At 36.6% G+C, this 20,026-nt stretch overlaps 1 protein-coding gene across 4 annotated transcripts in view; it reads right to left on the bottom strand.

Annotated features, from left to right (window-relative positions):
• Positions 1 to 20,026, bottom strand: part of LOC126162856 (tetratricopeptide repeat protein 14 homolog) — a 73,184-nt gene that overhangs the window by 28,086 nt on the left and 25,072 nt on the right. For 2 of the 4 annotated variants that reach the window (XM_049919631.1, XM_049919632.1), the window contains 3 exons: positions 15,675 to 15,797; positions 5,070 to 5,287; positions 3,567 to 3,707 (listed from right to left, as the gene is read on the bottom strand). In XM_049919631.1, the coding sequence (XP_049775588.1) occupies positions 3,567 to 3,707; positions 5,070 to 5,287; positions 15,675 to 15,797 (482 nt within the window). Of the gene's footprint in view, positions 1 to 3,566; positions 3,708 to 4,413; positions 4,577 to 5,069; positions 5,288 to 5,994; positions 6,152 to 15,674; positions 15,798 to 20,026 lie in introns of those variants that run through there. The other 2 variants (XM_049919634.1, XM_049919635.1) reach the window with 2 other exon arrangements.

The following is a 20,026-nucleotide window of genomic DNA, read 5'->3' as shown; positions in this document are numbered from 1 at the left end:
AATTAATATATTGAATGTCACAAGTTTGTAAAACTTTGACAATTATTAGTATTACTGTTGAAATAGTACACAACTGTGTAAAACAATATGTAATCAGTAATGAATAGAATTTCCAACAGCTGTACCAGTGTCACCAGTTCATTCACTCCCAGCACACACATCCAAAACAAAATTTGTTATGCAATTTCCAACGCACATAAAGAAAAAAATCTACAAAATTGTACAAGCTGTCATACAAGACGAAGGAGAAAATAAGTCGCCAGTCTGAAACAGAGATGTTGTAATCAATGAAATTTATTATGTTCCAGGTTACTATGTCTTGCAATAATGCAAAAAGACACTTGTCAATTTGTTGACCCATGATGGATCAACAGAGACTTGTCAATCTGACATGCAGAGTAGTGTAAGTGAATTTTGAAAGAAGTCTTACTATGCATTCCATTGAAACAATCAAACTGGAATACAAAACCATTATACAATTTTTTGTTCCTGACAATTTATCACCAATGCAAATTCATATTAAATAGATTAATAAGATGACTGCTCCCTGGTTTCTACAACTTATGAAATGAGCAGCTGGATTCAAACACAGCAGCATTTCTCACAATGCTCTGCAATAAATATTCAGCACTTCCGCTGGACGAACTACAGAAAAAGAGAAACACATTCATTAGTCATGAATTTCGGAAGGAGAAAGTGTTCTTTTAATGGGACATTAGAAACAACCAAACATGTGGTTTAGCAATGGGACAATTAAGGAATCTTAGGTTGGAATTGTTGATACATGTCATTTTTTCCCCTGTCCCTAGATATTTGTGGTTGGACAACCTTTCAAAATATCTTCTATTCTGTTGAATAAGCTAATAAAAGTATTTCACAGACCTACCAGCATCATTGCAGGGCCTGAATACACTTCAGTACATCCACTGGAAACATGCTGCATTGATACAGAAGAAGTCAATGGTAGCCCAAGAAATACTGTTCTCAAATGCTTTACGCAAAAGAAAAATTTACATGCACTTTGCACAAGAAGTGACATGAAAAGGACAGCATTAAATTAATAATTTTAACAACAAGGGTTTAAATGAAGATAAAGTTCAATCACCAAAGACAAGATTCAAAATGGAATTCAGGTCTGATTAGACGTGGATGACACAGGAAGGACACCTTTTCTTCAAAGTAACTAATTTAGCATACAATTTTACTAGTGATTGCCTAATCTGTTTCATTGGACTGATATTAAGTTAAAAACTGTGAGAATATTGTATGCACCCACACACCACTGAGGTCATCTAACATTTCAGACACTGTCTATTTTAGATGAACCACAAATATAGCTGATGAATTGTCAAGCAATTCCAGAAACCTGATTTTTATTTGATACTACATTTGGGAAATAAACTGGAAAGAAATTAATAGATACAGGAAATTGAGTGGTGGTATTCAGTAAATGTGTAACCATAAAAGTTGGACCAGTCTTACGAAAGATTTCACATGTTCATCCTCCCTTGAATAGAGCAGCAACAGACCAAATGTGCAACAGGAAAAAAAGGCATAATGAACATTTATTTTTAGAAACTACCTTATTTTATTACTAACAGTGTTTTCACAATTGAAATCCAGAGAGAAAGGAGGACAATGTAAACTGAGTTAAAATTCCAGACTGAGATGATTCACTTAAGTTTATACCTATCTGGAGAAGAAATCTGAGATGAAACCCTGACAAGCATATAGGTACCTCAAGTGGTCTCCTCTTTGTAGGAATAATACAAGTTGTACGAAGGGCACCAAAATTCATCATTTGATGCCAAATGGACATGATTGTTGAGAGGTGACGCCAAATGGACATGATTGTTGAGAGGTGACGCCAAATGGACATGGTTGTTGAGAGGTGATGCCAAATGGACATGGTTGTTGAGAGGTGATGCCAAATGGACATGATTGTTGAGAGGTGACGGATGTCATTCTTGGTTAAAAGTAACCAGCTGTTAGAATTCCTTTTTGTGCGAAGTCCCTCTTCCTTTCTGATAAAATTAAAACTGTGTTTACACATTTTTATTGTTTCTCTTCATAAGTGTCTTGATACGACTTCCTCTTGGAGAAAATGCTAGCCTCATTTACTTTTATCCATGGTTTACACCGAAAAAACCTTGCTTTGCTGTGGCTAGAGTATAAAATAACAGTTCCTCTTGTGTTCAGGTAACCAGCACTTCACCCTTTCGCTGTAGTGGCTGTGTATACTGGTCCTGCAACGCCGTTCCCCAGGTGTTATGGACATGCATACACACACGCTGCTTACATTTTCCTACAGTGGTATGGATGTCTGAATTCAAGAGTATTTTTCAGAGAATATATGCACCTCACTGCATGCTATCGTTTTCAGAAAACCTGATTTCGATATAGATTATGAGCTATGCTGAGTGTTAAGACCATGTTTTGTGATGCGCAAGGACATGAATGGGCGTAGTTCTGCGTCTACCCTTCACATGTTAAAACCCAAAATGAGATATCCTTCCGCTCTCCACTTTAAATAAAATTTCGGTATCTGATCATTGTATAAACATATGAGCAAAAATCAACCATAAGCAGCGTTTGCACAACATTGTTTTACCTCTGCAAAATCTCTAAAATTTTATGCAATGTTTTACTTAATTTGATGTAGCACAGTAACTAAGGCAAATAATGAAAAGAAATTCAATTCTTTATCAACTGTAGACTGTATGATGTGCAAAATTAATTTTTTTCACCTAATAGTTTTCAAAAACATCTGATGGCAGTGTTTCATACAGGTCGGAACAGCAGCTCAGCAAGCACCAGCATTTGGGGAGCAGTATATCGATAACAAAAGAACCCCAGCACAGAATGCAAAGAGCTCATCTGTAGCAGCAAAGATTTGTAGTAAAATTTCATGAGACCAGCTTTTTAGCAAAGACAACACGTCTTCACATGGACTTGTAATGGAGAGAAATAGAAATTTAGGAACATCAAAAGAACTTTAACAGAAAGTAAGGGGAAGATAAACATGGATGCAGATGTTACACCGAGAGATCAATTCTGACGTTCAGTTATTCGTAGAGATTTACTGAAATAATTGCAAATAAGAGAAACAAAAAACAGAGGGCACCATACGAATAATTAGTGACAATACAAATGGCCTGCAACCAAGATGAAATCAGAAAAGAATTTTAGCAAATACCATACGCTTGACAAACATTGGTGCAAAATTACCAGACTAACAACAAACAATCAAAACTGAAAAACACTTGGGCACTGTTTAACGTTCCTGCATGAGCACGAAGTGAAGATGAACATAAAATAAATAAATTTGCAGTCTCAACTCAAACTGGCATTACTGGGAAAGCTTTATAGACACTACCAAAATCAGCTCAATAAAAAAAGATTCTTCGTAACAAATGACCCACTTTCAGTATGCACTCTAAAAACTCAACCAAGTGAAAATCCATCTTTGACTGACGGTGTACAAATGAAAATTCTAACAAAACTAATCCACCAGGTGTGATTCTATAAACATATTTCAATGTTTCATTAATTCTATTGATAATTACCGCATTCCAGTCATGTGTGAATAATTGGTGCTCCCAAGACCAAGTAAATTGGCCAAGTAGTTAATGTTGTTCGGGTTGTAGAAACCTAAGGTTTTCTCCAGTACTTTCTGGTAGGACTCTCCCTTCATGTCTTGAGTTTTCCTATGAGAAACAAAAAATATATACATGAAACTCAGCAGCAGAGTTACCTACTTTCCAATACTTATCTTGAAATGACATCTTCAAAGTAACGTATACATGTCATCCAAAGAAAGTGGAAAGCAATGAATAGTTTTTGTATGAGTTCAGTGACAGCACAATTCATATAGGTAACTGTCATATTTACAGAAATTAAGCTCTCACAACATACTCAAAACTACAAAATTTACATTTATCTAATATGTTATAAATTTTATTTCAGTCAATTCAGTAAATGATGGATTAGCTCTTAATTTAGTTAATTGTTTATGGTCATTAAAACATGAGAATACCCTAGATGAAAGTGCGGTCATCAAACTGATGAAAGGCCGACTTTTAAGGTTAGAACTCTTAAGCATGTCATAAAATAATTCAGATAAAATTTGATTTGTATCAAATACACTTACATGAATCAAAATATTTATTCCAAATTTGAAAAAAATTCCACGGTTATAATTTAAGTATATGTAACTTCTGTGTAAATGTTCTTTAAAAATTTCCAAGACTATTTACATTTTGTTGCATTTTGTCCTGATACAAACTTAGTTTGAAAAATGTAAGGTATTGTTTTTGATCGATGGACTTAAGACTATAGTTTCTGTACATACTGACAAATTTATAAATTCTCCACACCGCTAATCAATGAACCAGCAAAATACCTGGATCTCACCTGCCATTCTGTTGGCTATAAAGCTGTTATGTTACTGTACGTGACTTTTTAAAAGCACACAATTCATACATCCATCTCAGATTTCTTAATAACATCTCCCTAGTCAGTTGGGCTGGTATACACAAAAGGACATGATGGTGTTGTAATTCTTGTGTTGTGCAATGCTGCAAAGGGAACCCTATATCCAAATGAAGTCTTTCCTGACTGGTCTACAAGCTTGTGCATCACTTTTTGCTTTCCCAACAAAACAGTATAGTTGCTGGATTTTTGCAATCATATGCATTACTGGTATTTCACTTGATTGCTTTGTATGTTTATACATGCTGTAATGTCAAATAAAGAAACATTAATATTAAAGTCTTCAAATTGATTATTGAAGCAAAAATATTTAAGTTCGTTCTTTCAACACCATTCCCACTTTTTGTGAAATCAGGGAACTATAAAGAAAGCAAGAAAAAACTTTCAAATTATTTTTCGAAGACTTATACAGTTATTTCATTTTTCCTATGCATGCTCATGCATACCCACATCCCTTGATAATTTGAAATCCTCTCCTACAAATTATCCTCATTTGACAATTTCAAAATAGTGATCTACACATTTATGTAAATACCAAAAACTCTGCAATTGTGAAGTTACAGCTCAAGGGTACTTACTTATACATCTCTGGGAAATCTTCACTGGTGATTAAGCCAAGACGACACGAATACTCGGAATCGGGAGGAAGAGCAAAGCCCTTCATACCAACCACAAGCTTCTCAGTGTCTGGCATCACTTCCAGCACCTCACAGCACACCGTGTCATTGACAAGGTAGTTACGCGTAACGGACTTCTTGTCAGCTGCTGGAATCATGCTCGACATAGGGCAGAAGGCCTACAACCAATAGAAATCAAAGTTCATCAAAATTAGACTTGTATCTACAACTCCACAAAACAAATAGGACACTTCTTGCTGTGTTAACAAAATTTAATGGTTTATCTTTCCTTTCACCACAGCATAGTACACAATGCACTATATTACATTTTCAAAATTTTATTAGAACTTAATTTGTTTTGAAGCACAAAATTACACCTAAAAAGCAAGTAGTTCATAAATTACTAGCCACATGTAAAATTGTCCTTGTCCACTGTTCTTGCCACACATCGTTGTCAACACAAAACTGGTGTCTCCAAAGTAGCTGTATCACATTATACCAACACTCCATTATCTACAAAATTATAAAATTTCTCCGTTATCTACAAAATTATAAAATTTGTAAGATAATATTTGGTTGAAGGTTACATTCTCTTTTTATTAAGATGTAAAAGTCAAAAACTTTTCAAACTGTATGTCTTCATACAACAGGGGACAACAGCCATTTAGGGTAAAAAAAAAAAATTGAAAAAAATAGTTAACAGGTACCTTGTACAGGTAACATCCTAGAACTGTCAACTATTGTAAAGCAAACTTTAAATTCTGCCATGGGGAGAGCTACATTGTCAGCACAACTGCTTAAAATATTTTGATGTGGTGGTTATTTAATGTGAAATGTCATACGCAATACGTGGTAAGGTCTTATGTGTAACTGACATTACAATTACCTTTCTGGCTGTCAGTGAGACTAGATCTTCCAAATCTTCAAAATTAATATTCCTCAGTCTGTTAAGACATTTATCATATTAAAAACTGGCTACATACAAATCAGCAGCTTTTATGTACTGAGAACATGAGTTAAAAGTTCTTGTTGATGTTCCAATATTATAGCATTCATCCTGGTTTCTAAAGAAATGAAATAGAATATATATTTTTATATATAAGAAAATAAATTATAAATTTTAACAATAAATGATTTCTTGAGAATCCACCAGTAATAAGATTTTTAATTATCCTTGTAAAAAATACAACAGTAAAATGACCTGCTCCAAAAACTGCAACATTTTCCTTGAAAGTTTTGATTGGCAGTACAATGTGTGAGCCTTTGGCAAAATCACAGAATACAGTGAAACCCGTATTTTACGCTTTCTGAAAAAGATTAGTGGTAACTCAAATGTGAGGAGGAGAGAAGGCTCTAGCAAGCAGTCAAAACTTTTCTTCCTCTATAATACAAGGCAACAATAATCTTGCACTAATCCAAACAGTGACCACTGTGTATAAAGATGAATCGCTGAACACTACTAATAATTTGGTTTGCAGAACATATAGGTAAAAAACGTAGGACAAAGAAGATGTATTTCAGAAAAAGTAAAGAAGTACAACTGACCTTAAGACTGCAAATACCAATTATGAGAGACATGGACTGGTGTTGGCTACCAAGCATGCAGATCTTACCGTATTGTGTTCCAAATGTTCCCAATACAACTGGGGTAAGACCACGTTTACAAGGGAGGGTAGCACTCAACTACACTATCCTGTGCAGTTATCAGTTGCTGTTACTTAGCTGAGGGTACAGGATAACTATGGGTGTTATACACAAACACAAAGGTACAGGACTGGACCAACAACTTCCCATATGCTGACAGTGAGAAAATGTCGGACACATTACAGATAGGGTTTCACGCCCATCCTCCACACACAACTATCTACATTATCTGTCTGAACAGCACCCTGCTGGAAAGCAGCTCTTCCATTACCTCCAGCTTCACCATACACAAGAAGCATGTGTGTGTATTCTGCAAACGTGTACTGCACCATGTTTCCTCTATCGGTGATGCACAGGTATTGACTCGGTCTCTCGGCAAAGCGGACAATAAGTGACATCTGGGGATCGTTTGACATAGTACAAGTCATCATGTCTACTCTGTTGCGTACCAGGACAGGGAACTCCCAAACGTCTCTCTTGCCCTAAACAGACATTGACAAACATTGACGAGGTACACATCTGAATTGAAAACTGTCGTAGAATGGTAGCGATACAATTCCGGACATGGGTTCCTATTCAAAATGTTCTGTACTCACTACCCTCTACATGTCCTGGAAGTTCGTAACGGGAATTTAAGACCACCCTGTATATGAAAAACAGAAAGGCAAAGATGTGAAACACTGCTGTAAATAGCACTGCCACTTGAACTGGGACTTAAGTTAGTTTCTCCAGTCACGGGAGGAAGTCTAGCAATGTAATGGAATTGCTGAGACCCTGGGACACCAAAGACATCTTGCTCTCACCAATGTTATGTCTTACAAGCTAAAAAGTACCACTACTGAAATTCTTTGAGTATAAAACCTAGGATTAAGTAATCAACTTCAAATTCACTTTTTTCTATTAATACCACAATGACTAACAACCCACATTTCACAGAACACAGTTGGGGAACCAAATACTCGACAAGAAGACCTTTCATCACTTCTGTCGTGTAGACATGTCAATAATGACTCCTAATACTAACTCCTAAGATGAACTTCCACACACCTATAATGAAAAGTTACATAACCTTATACTGTTAAATGAGATGAAGTTGACAGATTTTGGACTTTAAACTTATTTTTGAATCTGACCCATTATTTGTTATGTGATAATTGTGGATTGCCTATAATAATAAAGGCTATTAATTGTTCTGAAATTTTGTCAACAACTGGAAAATAAATCTGGCATAATAATTCAATTTGCAAACTAATTTCAGAGTAACATATAAAGAAAAATTTAAGGACAAAAATATGTGATCACAAATTTGCTTTATGAAATTCCAAAGACACACACACAAGAAATACTCTATATACACTGAATGCCAACATGTCAACTTCAACAGAAATATCCTCTTTCTAAAACATCAATTTGCGCTCAAATGGGCCCCTAGTGGGAAGTTACATAGTAGTACTGATTTATTCTATCCTATATGTTTTTTTGGGATGCTGAATCTGAGGTTTGCCTACTGAATTCTGTGACAACATTGAAAAAAAAAAAAACTGAAAGAAAAGATTAATTTTTGGTGGTCTTTTGCTCATAACTCTGAAACTATCAAGTGTAAAAGTACATTCAATTTCCTACAAATTTCAATATTTAGGTTTCTACTCTGACAAACCACTGAGAGGCAAGAGCTCGCCGAAAATTAGTGTTTTTCAGCTGTAACAAAGTTTTTACATTATAACTCTTATTTAGTATTAAAGGTCATAATTTAGTGAATTCCTCCTCCTCTTAAGTTGAATACGGCATACACTGATTCCATCTATTTTGCAGCTACAAATATTTAAAAAAAAAGTGCCAAAAATAAAAACAAGAAGAAAAACACTTACTTTATTTCTGACAGGCTTACATACTTACAAGAGACTACTCATCAAATTGTGTGCCTATGGAGTATCATCTCACCTGTGCAATTGGATTCATGGTTTCCTGTCAGAAAGGTCACAGTTTGTGGTAAGTGATGGAATGTAATCAAGTAAAACAGGTGGCGATTTAGGAGACAATCTGGGTGGTCCTCTTAGATTGTCCACAGATTATGTTGTCATTTACCATCAAGAGAAGTCATCAGAACATCAGAAACACTAGAAAACGATTTAGACGAGGTATCTGAAAGGTGCAAAAAGTGGCAACAGACCCTAAATAATGAGCAGTGTAATGTTGGGGGTTGTTTGGGGGAAGAGACCATATTACGAGGTCATCGATCTCATTGGATTAGGGAAGGAAGTCTGCCATGCCCTTTCAAAGGAACCATCCTGGCATTTGCCTGGAGCGATTTAGGGAAATCACGGACACGGGATTCAAATGTGATCCACATTAGCGATAAAAGGATTCTGTGCAATTTCGGTTACACGATAAATCACGACAGATCAGAAGGCTGTCAATTCAATTAAATATCTAGGATTTACAATTACAAACAACTTAAAAATTGCAAAATCGCATAGACAATTTTGTGAGCAAGGTAAACCAATGACGGCATCTTATAGGCAGAATGCTAAGGTGCAACAGAGTTTCAACAACAGGCCACGCAAAAGGAGACTCATTCCTACAAAGCGATGTCCTAGGAATTTCCTAAGAACCTTCAAATTGTGAGCAACAGGGGTGGCAAAGAAATGGGTGATTTTGAAACCACCGTTGAATTTAAAATGTCCATCACCTGAAAATGGCATGTACATGGCTTAATTTTTCTTCACACACGAAGTCTTTTACGGAACTTAAGACATCATCACAATTTACAGGACTGGAACTGGAATTTGATTAAATTCTTCCCAAACTTGATCCTTCAGTTCCTCAATTGTGTGCAGTGGGTCACATTGGGAGATCTGTGATTTCAAACAACCCCAAAGGAAGAAATTACACGCTCAAAGGTTAGGGGATCTTCGAGGCCAAGAATTGTCCCCATTCTTCGAGACGAGATGACCTGGAAAGATATTGTCTAATGTGTTAATGGATACCGAGAGGTATGGATTGGTGTTGTCATTCCAACAATTCTCTGCAGAAGCGTAGTCTCTTTGGGAGGTTGCTGGCGTTCAGTTTTTGCATTATCTGAATTTTGTAAGGTCAGTATTGCACACCCTATCTCCCATTTCCCTCCAAGTTCTATACCCACACTTTGATAGCAGTGCAGACAGGACTGGAGCACAAGATTGTAATGAGCATAAAATATACACTGTGCCGCCACATAGCTGTTGTGGTTTCTGTAAAATGCCATCAAGGCAACAGTGGGTCGTTCACTGGTTCACAATGCTATCTTGAGTAATCAGGGTCAACAGCAAAGGTCTGTTGTCCAAATGGCACCATTCCTGTTTCCTGATTCGTAATGTAACATGCCATTTACAGAGCTGCCAAATCACCAATTTCATTGCACCATCTGTTAAAATAACAAGCTGTCACATCAACTTCCTTGCGCAATTTGTTCGGTTTTCAACATGCACATTGCACAGCTAAACGTGAGAAAAAATGTGCACAGATGAACAGCACGCACACACACACACACACACACACAGAAAGAGGGGTGGGGCAGGGGCAAATGGGGTGGGGGGCAGCAGCAATACCAAGAAGGCTAGTAACACCTTTCTTCTGTTGTGTTTCTGTGTGTCATCTGCAAACTGATGCTTCCCTTACCAATTTTTATCTGCTGTGTGAATCCATGAATTTGAATTATTGTAACAATTTACACTTTTTAGTAAATGAATTAAGTGTGATCCAAGCATAAGTAAATGGTGAATTTCAAGTAGATTCCAGTGTAAGAGACAGCCTTTGCTTGTTTTTCAAGTATCTCCAATAAAGGTACAGGGGATCCAGACAAGATTTCAAAGATAGGAAAAGAACAACTTTAGCACATGCAACTCCAATACCATGCTGCTACAGAAGAATGTAATTCATAAAGCTGAAAGGTGGTGTACAGCATTGAGGAAGTTACACATGGAATGTGCGCCAGCAAGAAGCCAGAGTTGTATCTTCTAATAGTCAAAGCAATTGATTAAAAACTCTTTCTAGGCTGCATTACCTCACACCATACTATTTGATCTAAGTTCTGTGAGATGTTAGAAAAACTTTTGTAGCATACGACAGAAGAATGCATGTAAGTAACAGTGCACTTTCATAACTTTTAAGAATAACTCCTTAAAAGCTGCATTAAAAATTTGTTAATAACTGCACAAAAATGCACAAGTGTAGAAATGTGACGTAAAACTGGGTTTCACTGTATTAAGATATTATTGCAAAACACTTCAGTTTAAAATCTGTACGGTAGCTGTTTTCGTGTACTGTTCAGTACACCATATGCACTATGTGTACTGATTCAAATCACAGAAAGAACTTTACAACAGACCAAGTGATTCATGCACATAGAGAAATAATCCATCTACACAGTTTAGACTGTAAAACATTGGTTTCCACGAGTGTACTACTTATCTTGTCAAAACAATTCAGACTACTGCATACAATGTCTTACCATACTCAGTAAGCTTCTGGATTATATAGTAAAATTATATATACAATGTTATGTTACACTATTCACTCAGTGCTTGACTTTCAAATGCACCAAATGCTGACATGAAGATGGTTTCAGTCTTCTCATTTTCTATTTTCGGTTCAAATCCACTTAGCCTACACCATAATTTTTGCTCCAAATCTGTTTTGAAACATTTTTTGAAATAAAAAATCCATAACTTTCAACTCAAAAGCTCTCTCTCTCTCTCTCTCTCTCTCTCTCTCTCTCTCTCTCTCTCTCTCGTGCGCGCGCGCACACACACAAAATAGCTCACAAAAATAATGAATTAACCATGAAACAGCTGTTTCACATGTAGGAGGCACATTCCTGTATCCATTTTCCATGGAGAAGTTAAAAATGAAAAGAACAGCAATTTAAAAGAGTATATAACTATAAGAGAAGTGTTACACAATTCCTACATGAACATTCAAACATGATACAACTTCTTAATGGGAACCTCACATTCTTGTCCCAAATATGAATGAAAAAGTCAAAAATAAATTGAGAATAAAAATACCTTTAATCTGATGCTATGAATATCCAGTCTGAGTCAATACTAACTGTCCAATAATATCTACTGAGGTGAAATCACTTAATTTCCTTAAAAACATTACATACCTCAGTCATCAACGACGGACCTATTTATACACCACGGCAAAATATCAAGTACATGGAATTACGGCTGCTGAGAGCATTAATCCTTTTCTCGCTTCAGCCATGCGTAACGAAAATCACTAAGTATTGTACAACACAACATTTTAAGAGTACAGGTTCAGCCATTATTTCAGAAAGCTGTTTTTCAATCACATTTACTCCATTTAAGAGAATTACAATAAGGAGCTGAGAGCACTTCGAATTACAAATCCTGTTTTAATCAAACAGTGAAGCCATCAATATTGAAAGTATGTTCTAAGTAGTATCTGGAACAATCATGTAATTCAAAAATGGAAATCCAAAAACAAAACCCAACACTTAAACATACGTCCCATATTATCTGATGTACAAAGTATTTACTTTATTCATTTTACACAAAGCAATAGATTTCCTGCAGAAATGGTTCCTGGCAAAGACTTTAAGGAAGAAATATAAACAGTTGGTTACAAGACAAAAATGGCAGTATGAAGTATGGGACTAATACACACGTATTACCACCGCATTGGAAAAATAGCCGCACTGCAAAAAATTACTGATTTAGGATCATCTATCCAACTACTATATGTTCCCAACTTTTATGCAAAGTACTAAGTATGTACACACATTAACTGTGGAATAATCACGTAAGTTTACTGGCTACACAGAAGATAGAAATAGAGTAACTGAAAACACTATAAGCGTCAAGAAAAATTCCTTCAGCTTCAGACCCAAAAACAGCAAGTGAAGATAAGGAAGTAATGTAGTTGAAATATATTAGGGAAAGAATTGCCAACTAATAATTCCAGCACCCATTACAGTACTATTGGTATTTACCTGCTGGTGTTGTTAAGACAGTAAATTTAAGTGTAATGTTGTCATTTCTATTTTATTACCCCCCCATTAACTTAGTGGACTAAAACTTTCTTTACTGCAATTAAAAATATAGCCTGTCAACTCCTGAAATTTACTGGTCACAGACAAATTTCCCACATATATATATATATATATATATCACACACACTCTCTCTCTCACACACACACACACACACACACACACACACACACACACAACACCCCTACTTCTAATTACAGTAATCTGCAGTATTCTGAAACAATATTTTAACTTAGGGCCAAGTAAATCTGAAGGCATCAAGTTTAAGGCAGCAAAAATTACTAATATCTCCATTTTAAACATTAGTTCATTAAGTGTTACAGCAATACACATGTAATGAAATGTAAGCACTTCCAAACAATTTAATATTGTCGAATGTCCTCAGGAAGGTTTCCTGAGCAAGAAAATGTGTTTTGCTCTAAAGGTATAGAGGCAACATCCAGGAGGTTAGGACATACACTTTTCATGTAAAATAATAACAACCCATCTTCCTTCTTACACTACAATGATAGTCAACTTCTTCACTTATTATAAGTTTGTTTTGTTCTCCCAATTCCTACATTTGCTTTAATATGAAACTGGGAATACTTTGCCAAATAGTTAACATTAGGAACACGAGAAATACAGTAAAATGACGCAAGACTGGAATGGCTGATAGAATTTTATGTTGGCCAAGTTAATACTATCAAGAACTGCTGAGAAATCTTTCGCAATTGTAACATTGTACAAGATTTTGGCCCCAAGATTTGCCAAAAGGGAATATTGCAGGCCAAGGACAGTCTCACGCATTTCAGAATGGGAACGAAAGTATACTTCCCAAAAAGGAAAGTACAAAAGATGGCCCATTTAAAAATGTACAAGAATACTTTGTTACTCCACCCTCATTTAATGTCATGGTTTGGATCTTTGCCTAACATTGCTAATAAATCTGTCTGTAGGAAAAGAGCCTTTATTTACCAATGACGTTAACAGTCTGAACAGGAAGTTTCCAATCTTGTCAACTTGTCAGAGACACGAATTATCTTCTGAGTATCTTCATTGATTTTTTTTTCCCCTTTTTAACGTGTTTAACAGTTCTACAGAGATTCATCATTTCACTCAGATAATGAACCCATAGTCACACGAGTGCATATTTCACCCAGAACTTAACATGTAATTTAAAGTTGACATGTCTGAACCTCAAGGATCAGTTTCCCATGTAGCAGGACATCATTCATCAATCCACACTCCACAGGTCTCAGTTGTTAAGTACACCACACAGCAACATAAAAGGTTATCTTGGAACCAATTCCTTTACTGCCATTCCAACATGCTACTTTCCATATTGCAGCATTGTTAGTGGTTTCATAGGACATTTCCTTGCAGTTTATACTGACAAATATGTATTTCTGAAGAATAGCTGAAAAATGAAAAATTGAGTACATCATTTCCTTAAAATGGCAGATAAAAATTTCCTTTTCATTGAACTGAATAAGTTTGCTTTTATGAAATGTTCCAAAATCATACATTACCTGAAGCAGCATCTCCAAGATGAAATGCCACACCTCATTTGAATGCAATAATTATTATGGCAAGAATGCTTCTTTAAGCACATTTCCATTTCATTAAAAGATTACGTAAATCGTCGTCCATGGACAAGGCAAAAATTAAATGCCCTTTGTTCATCAGCATCCTTCTCAGTAAACTACTTTTCAAAAATCATGCTGTAGGTATCTTAGAAATAGGAAACTGTAGAACAAGGGAAACTGTTTAAAATATTTTGATATCCATTAGGTCTAAGCACAAGCAAGTTACTATTGCACATGCAGCTGCTTGCTTCTATGGAGTAGGAAATCCTAAGAGAACGTAAATGATTGATGCAAGCCATTATTTTTGGGCTCTGAAACATCTTAAACAAATGTACCAAATACTAATGGAAAATTTGAAATCAATAACCCTCAAGATCTTTTTCATCTAGCATCTAGTCTCTGGAGTGGGAATCATAAATCAATACGACAATCAAACCCAGGAATGGAAATCAGTAAGCCACTTTTCGAATCAAATCCAAACTATTCTGAATACTTTGAATTCAAACTGGGCATGCACATCAAAGCTTTTCTTTTGGCATGGAAATTCAAACCCATATTTTTAATTAGTCATCAACTAATTGCTGTATTTTGGTACTATAAGAACAGGTTATCCAATGCTGATTTTCAACAAAAATATCATACTTAATGAACGCTAGAATCGAAAATATGGATCAGTCACTGGAAACATTTAACAGGAAAAGATTATCAAGAGACGGGGGATGGTCTAATGCCCTGCAGAATACTCGCAGGTAATTGCAACAAAATAATTTTACGTCTTACACAAGAATAATCAACTTATTCACAGTGAACTTTTGGTATTCTGTCCAGAATTCCGAACATTCTTTATCCTTAGCAAAAACAGCTCACAATGGGTGATTTACCTGCAGCAAACTATCAAAAGCTGCCAGCTACTTGAGATGTCTCTTAAATTAACTTGGGGCTGTGAAAATCGTAATCAACAAACAATAGTGAAAGCAGAATGTAACTTACACTTTTGAGATAAGAGCTTCCACATCTCGCTAAGATACTGGAAATAACATACAGCACATGCATACGAAGTCTCAGTACGTTCTCACATTATTTTGGGGAAAGAATTCAGCAGTCGAACCCTACTCCAGTACATCCAACGAAACCAAATATTAATACAACAATTTTCAAAGACAAGTGAACTTCAGAAATCTGAAATGTAGATTTACCATTTTCTTAGAATTTATATAAAATATAAAAAACATGTGTACACATATATACATGAGACTCTGACCTTCAAATAAATATATAAACCTGTATGCCATTTGCAATACCTTGACATTAATGTCTGAAACGTAACGCTGTTGTTCACCATCAGAGCACAAAACCTTCAACATCAGGCCAGAGACGGATTTGCTGACAATAGAACAAAAGACGACGTCACCTCTCTGGAGGTTCTGTAAAAATAAACAAACAGGAAAAAATGAGCTTTAAAGCTACCTCATATCGGAGAAATTAACAAAAAGAACATTTTATGCAGTATCATTTTTGGTTCCAATATGCTCAATAATGTTGCAACTTATTAAAATTCACCATAACTCATTACAATTAACAAAAGAATTACTTGCACATTTGTGTTCCATGAAACAGGTCACAAGTAGTTCTACATCCGCTAGTAATATCTGTTGATTTGCTGGAGAGCTTAAAAGCTGAAGTGAGGTTTTGGAGAGTTTTATATATGCTTGGTTACAGGACTTCGAAAATCAACAAAAGATATAAAAATTTTAATCCTAATGACATACTGATACTACAAACAGCGATTTTGCTGCCCACTGTGTATTAATTTGATTAGGCAACATTCTTCCCTCAGACCTTTCTACATTTTGGCCCACTCACATTGGACATTTCTCTCATGATCTTGTATGGGGGATGAGGGGGCTGAATGCTCATTGTTCACTACTGTTGTGTAATATAAGCCTTACACCTATGTAATAATTTCAGTCTAATCTGTTCAGTAAGTTTCCTGATTGCCTGAACAGGGTGCATTTTTAATCCACTATGTGGAACATTTCCCAAGGTACCACACTCACCGAAGTGCATTAACATTTGTGTAAAGCAGGACGGGATGTACTGATCCCCACTCTAGCCGAATCTACAAGTTCGCCTGAAGAAAAAAATCAACTTTCGGCAATCTTAATGTGCCATGATGTCGCTACAGGTGATGCTAGGCCTATAACCCGTAAACCATATTCCTTAGCTTCCCACTTGCAACCACTAGTGGAGAAACGTATTTCACGTTTGCTAGAAGCCGGAGTAACTCAACCTCCCTTCAGCCCCAGGTATTCACCTATAGTAATTGTCCCAAAAAAAATTAAATAAAAATAAAATAAAAAAAGGAAGAGAGTAATGGGGAAGAGGCTCTTCACATGTAAGTTGGTATGTAAGCAGTCAATAACCCCATGAAACCAGATACTTATCCCCTTCTAAGGACTGATCACCTTGGTAAAGACAAATTCTTCACTATCTTAGATGTGCACACTGGCTACCATCAAATTCCTATAGTTCAGAAACACCAGGAAAAGATAACTTTTGTTGTGCCCCCCACCCACCCCCTCGGGCATTAGGAGTCCTAACATGACAATATTGTCTTTTCAAGTATGACGAGAGAACATGCAGAATGATTGAGAAATGTGCTAACTCTGTTAGTCACACTAATTTAAATTTGAAATAGGAAAGTGCAGTTTTGCGAGGTCACAAGTGTACTACATAGGCCACATAGTCGTAGCATACAGTGTGCAACTAGATCTGCGGTTAATGTACACAATGAATGTTTTTCCAGTGTCAAGGAACGTTAAACAATTGCAATTATTTGTTGGACTGACAAATTACTACCGCCATTTCATGGAAAACTATGCAGCCAAACAATACCGCTCACAAAATTGCTGTAGAAGGGAAACAGTGCTATGTTAAAATTGAAAAAAATTCATACAAGTTCACCTGTCTTGGCTTATCTGGATTTTGCACTATCTTTTACCTTGTAGCATGATTCTAGCAACGCAGTCATTGGCTGCATTTTGGTTCAAATGCAAGATGGTGCAGAAAAACCAATTGGTTATGCATTACATCAGCTGAATTGAGCTGAACAAAACTACAGCATCACTGAAATAGAACTTCTGGCTCATTTTGGCACCCGTTGCTTTTGGTTTTACCTGTAACAATGACAGTTCGCAGTAAATGCAGTTTACAATGGCTTTTGTGTCAGCAGCAGACTTGTTATATCGGCCTTAAAACTTAGTTGAATGGTCAACAACAAGCCTGGCAAGTTAAATCAGACTGCAGGTGCTCTGAGCAGGAAAATTAGGATCCTGCCAGCAGACGAGGTGCTTACTGAGGAATTAAAAAGGTCACAAGAATCCCATGCTCAGTATAAGACATGGGCTGCCTACCCATATTTTGTCCCAAGAGACTATGTTTTGTATAAAAGAATGACTCTTGGAGAATGAGCAGAAATGCCAAAGGCTATCCGTAAACGCATACTACAACTATGTCACGACAGCATACACACTTCATAACATGGAAAGTACATGTCACAGCCCATTATTGGTGGCCACAGTGAAAGAATGATGTCTAAGGATTTTAAAAAGTCTCCTGTGTGCTAAGAGAGTGCATGGACAAAGATCTAAAATACCTCTCCAAACTTTGACTGAAGCAATAGGGCCTGTCCATCAAAAATAGTCAATGATATTTATTGAAGACACAACTGCTGAGACAGTGTAAAACATTCTCCTCAATCACTTAGTACTACCACAGCTCACACACAGGTTGGGATAGGCTACTGACATTTCTAATTTCAGCATACAACACCAGGATATACGAAGTAAGAGGGTTGAGTCCCTGCGAGGTTGCTCAGGCCACAAAATGCGCTCGAGATAGAGAAGTTGACCCCTGGAATAAATTCCAGTACAGTGAAGCACCTGACCGAAAGATTGAAATTCGTTTGGAAGAGAGCTCAACAGAACAATGCAGCTGCGACAGGGAGGCACTGACTCCATAGTCAAAAGAATACTTGACTGCCACTATAACAGGTAGGAGATAAGTAATGTTACAGCAAACCACCATGAAACCATGCACAACTAAAAAATTTGTGCACACCAGGATGGACCATTTCAGAGACTGCATTTCACTTCACGTGTCAATGCCAAATTACAGCTCCCAGAACAGAAGACTGTAGTTAATTTTGATTGGTTTATCAAGTATAAAGGTAGCGATATACCACCTCCTGTAGCAGATCCTTCCAAATTCCAATAATCGTTCAGCACAACAGCCAATATGCACACCAAGAGATGACTTTATGTCATTATTATTTACATGCTGCCACTTCACGCAATTTACAGCTTAGGAATTGAGAACATATTTTATCATCAGCCTTCGGTGGAAGTAGAGTTCGTACTTTCTATGTCAATCTATTGTTTAAACAGGTTGATAATTCAGTTGTGTTTTCATCTTAGTAAGGCCCTGATAACTAGAATATTTTGCTGAAGTGTTGCACCTGTGCTGTTCTAGAGGAGGAGGAGGAGATTTAGTGTTTAACGTCCCGTCGACAACGAGGTCATTAGAGACGGAGCGCAAGCTCGGGTTAGGGAAGGATGGGGAAGGAAATCGGCCGTGCCCTTTCAAAGGATCCATCCCGGCATTTGCCTGAAGCGATTTAGGGAAATCACGGAAAACCTAAATCAGGATGGCCGGACGCGGGATTGAACCGTCGTCCTCCCGAATGCGAGTCCAGTGTGCTAAGTGCTGTTCTAACTTAGGTAACCTCTGTGCCTTACAGTTATTTAAACATGAAACCACTATTTTACGTTTTCATGCAGCCCACAATGAAAAAACGAAAAAATGAGGAAAATGCAGAATTGAAGAAAATTTTGAAACGCCCTAAAATGTGAGCAAAAACACATGTAATTGGCATATAAGAATAAAAATCACTACCCTCTTCAATACTTTGTATAAAATCTAAGTGATGGGAATTAAACGTACAACACAATGTTTATACAATAATTTGTGGTAATGAATTTCATTAGTTCTTCAGCAGATAAATGTTAAACTGCAAGCGTAAATGCCGAATTCTGCTTAGACATACTTTCTCACCATTGCTGTCAGTGTATAAAGCTTTTCTTAAAAGCCACACTTCATATGCTCACCACCGTTATAGTGTTATTTTAGGCTTGGTGAAACTTGAGACATGAAAAAGCGAGTTTACTTCCCCAATTGAAATTACAAGCTTATTAAAAGTTGACTCAGCGAATTTCTGTACACTGCGTAAAATGTAAAGTTGAAAGCAAGTTCAGGTGCAAAGTATATACACGAGTAGTGTGTGTAGTTTCCTAACTGTATGGTATCAGATATGAGCACTTAAGTCTATAAAATGTGCTATGGCGTGAGATACGAGCACTTAAGTCATTAAAATGTGCTATCACAAAACCATTGTTCTACTTCAGTGTGAAATCTCCGACACAGCACAGGACCTGCACAAAAAGTATATTTTCAGCACTTCACAAAATGCTTTCACCCCTACCAGCACTCCCGCCAATGAAAGGCCATTTGTGTGTGTTAGTGTGGTGTGGTGGCTGTGCTGTTAATTGGGTGATGTTTCCTCGATTATGACCAAGCATATTCTTTGAGACTCAGT

Source organism: Schistocerca cancellata, chromosome 2 (genome assembly GCF_023864275.1).
Source record: "Schistocerca cancellata isolate TAMUIC-IGC-003103 chromosome 2, iqSchCanc2.1, whole genome shotgun sequence".
NCBI lineage: Eukaryota > Metazoa > Arthropoda > Insecta > Orthoptera > Acrididae > Schistocerca > Schistocerca cancellata.
This window is presented reverse-complemented; position numbering and strand designations above follow the sequence as displayed.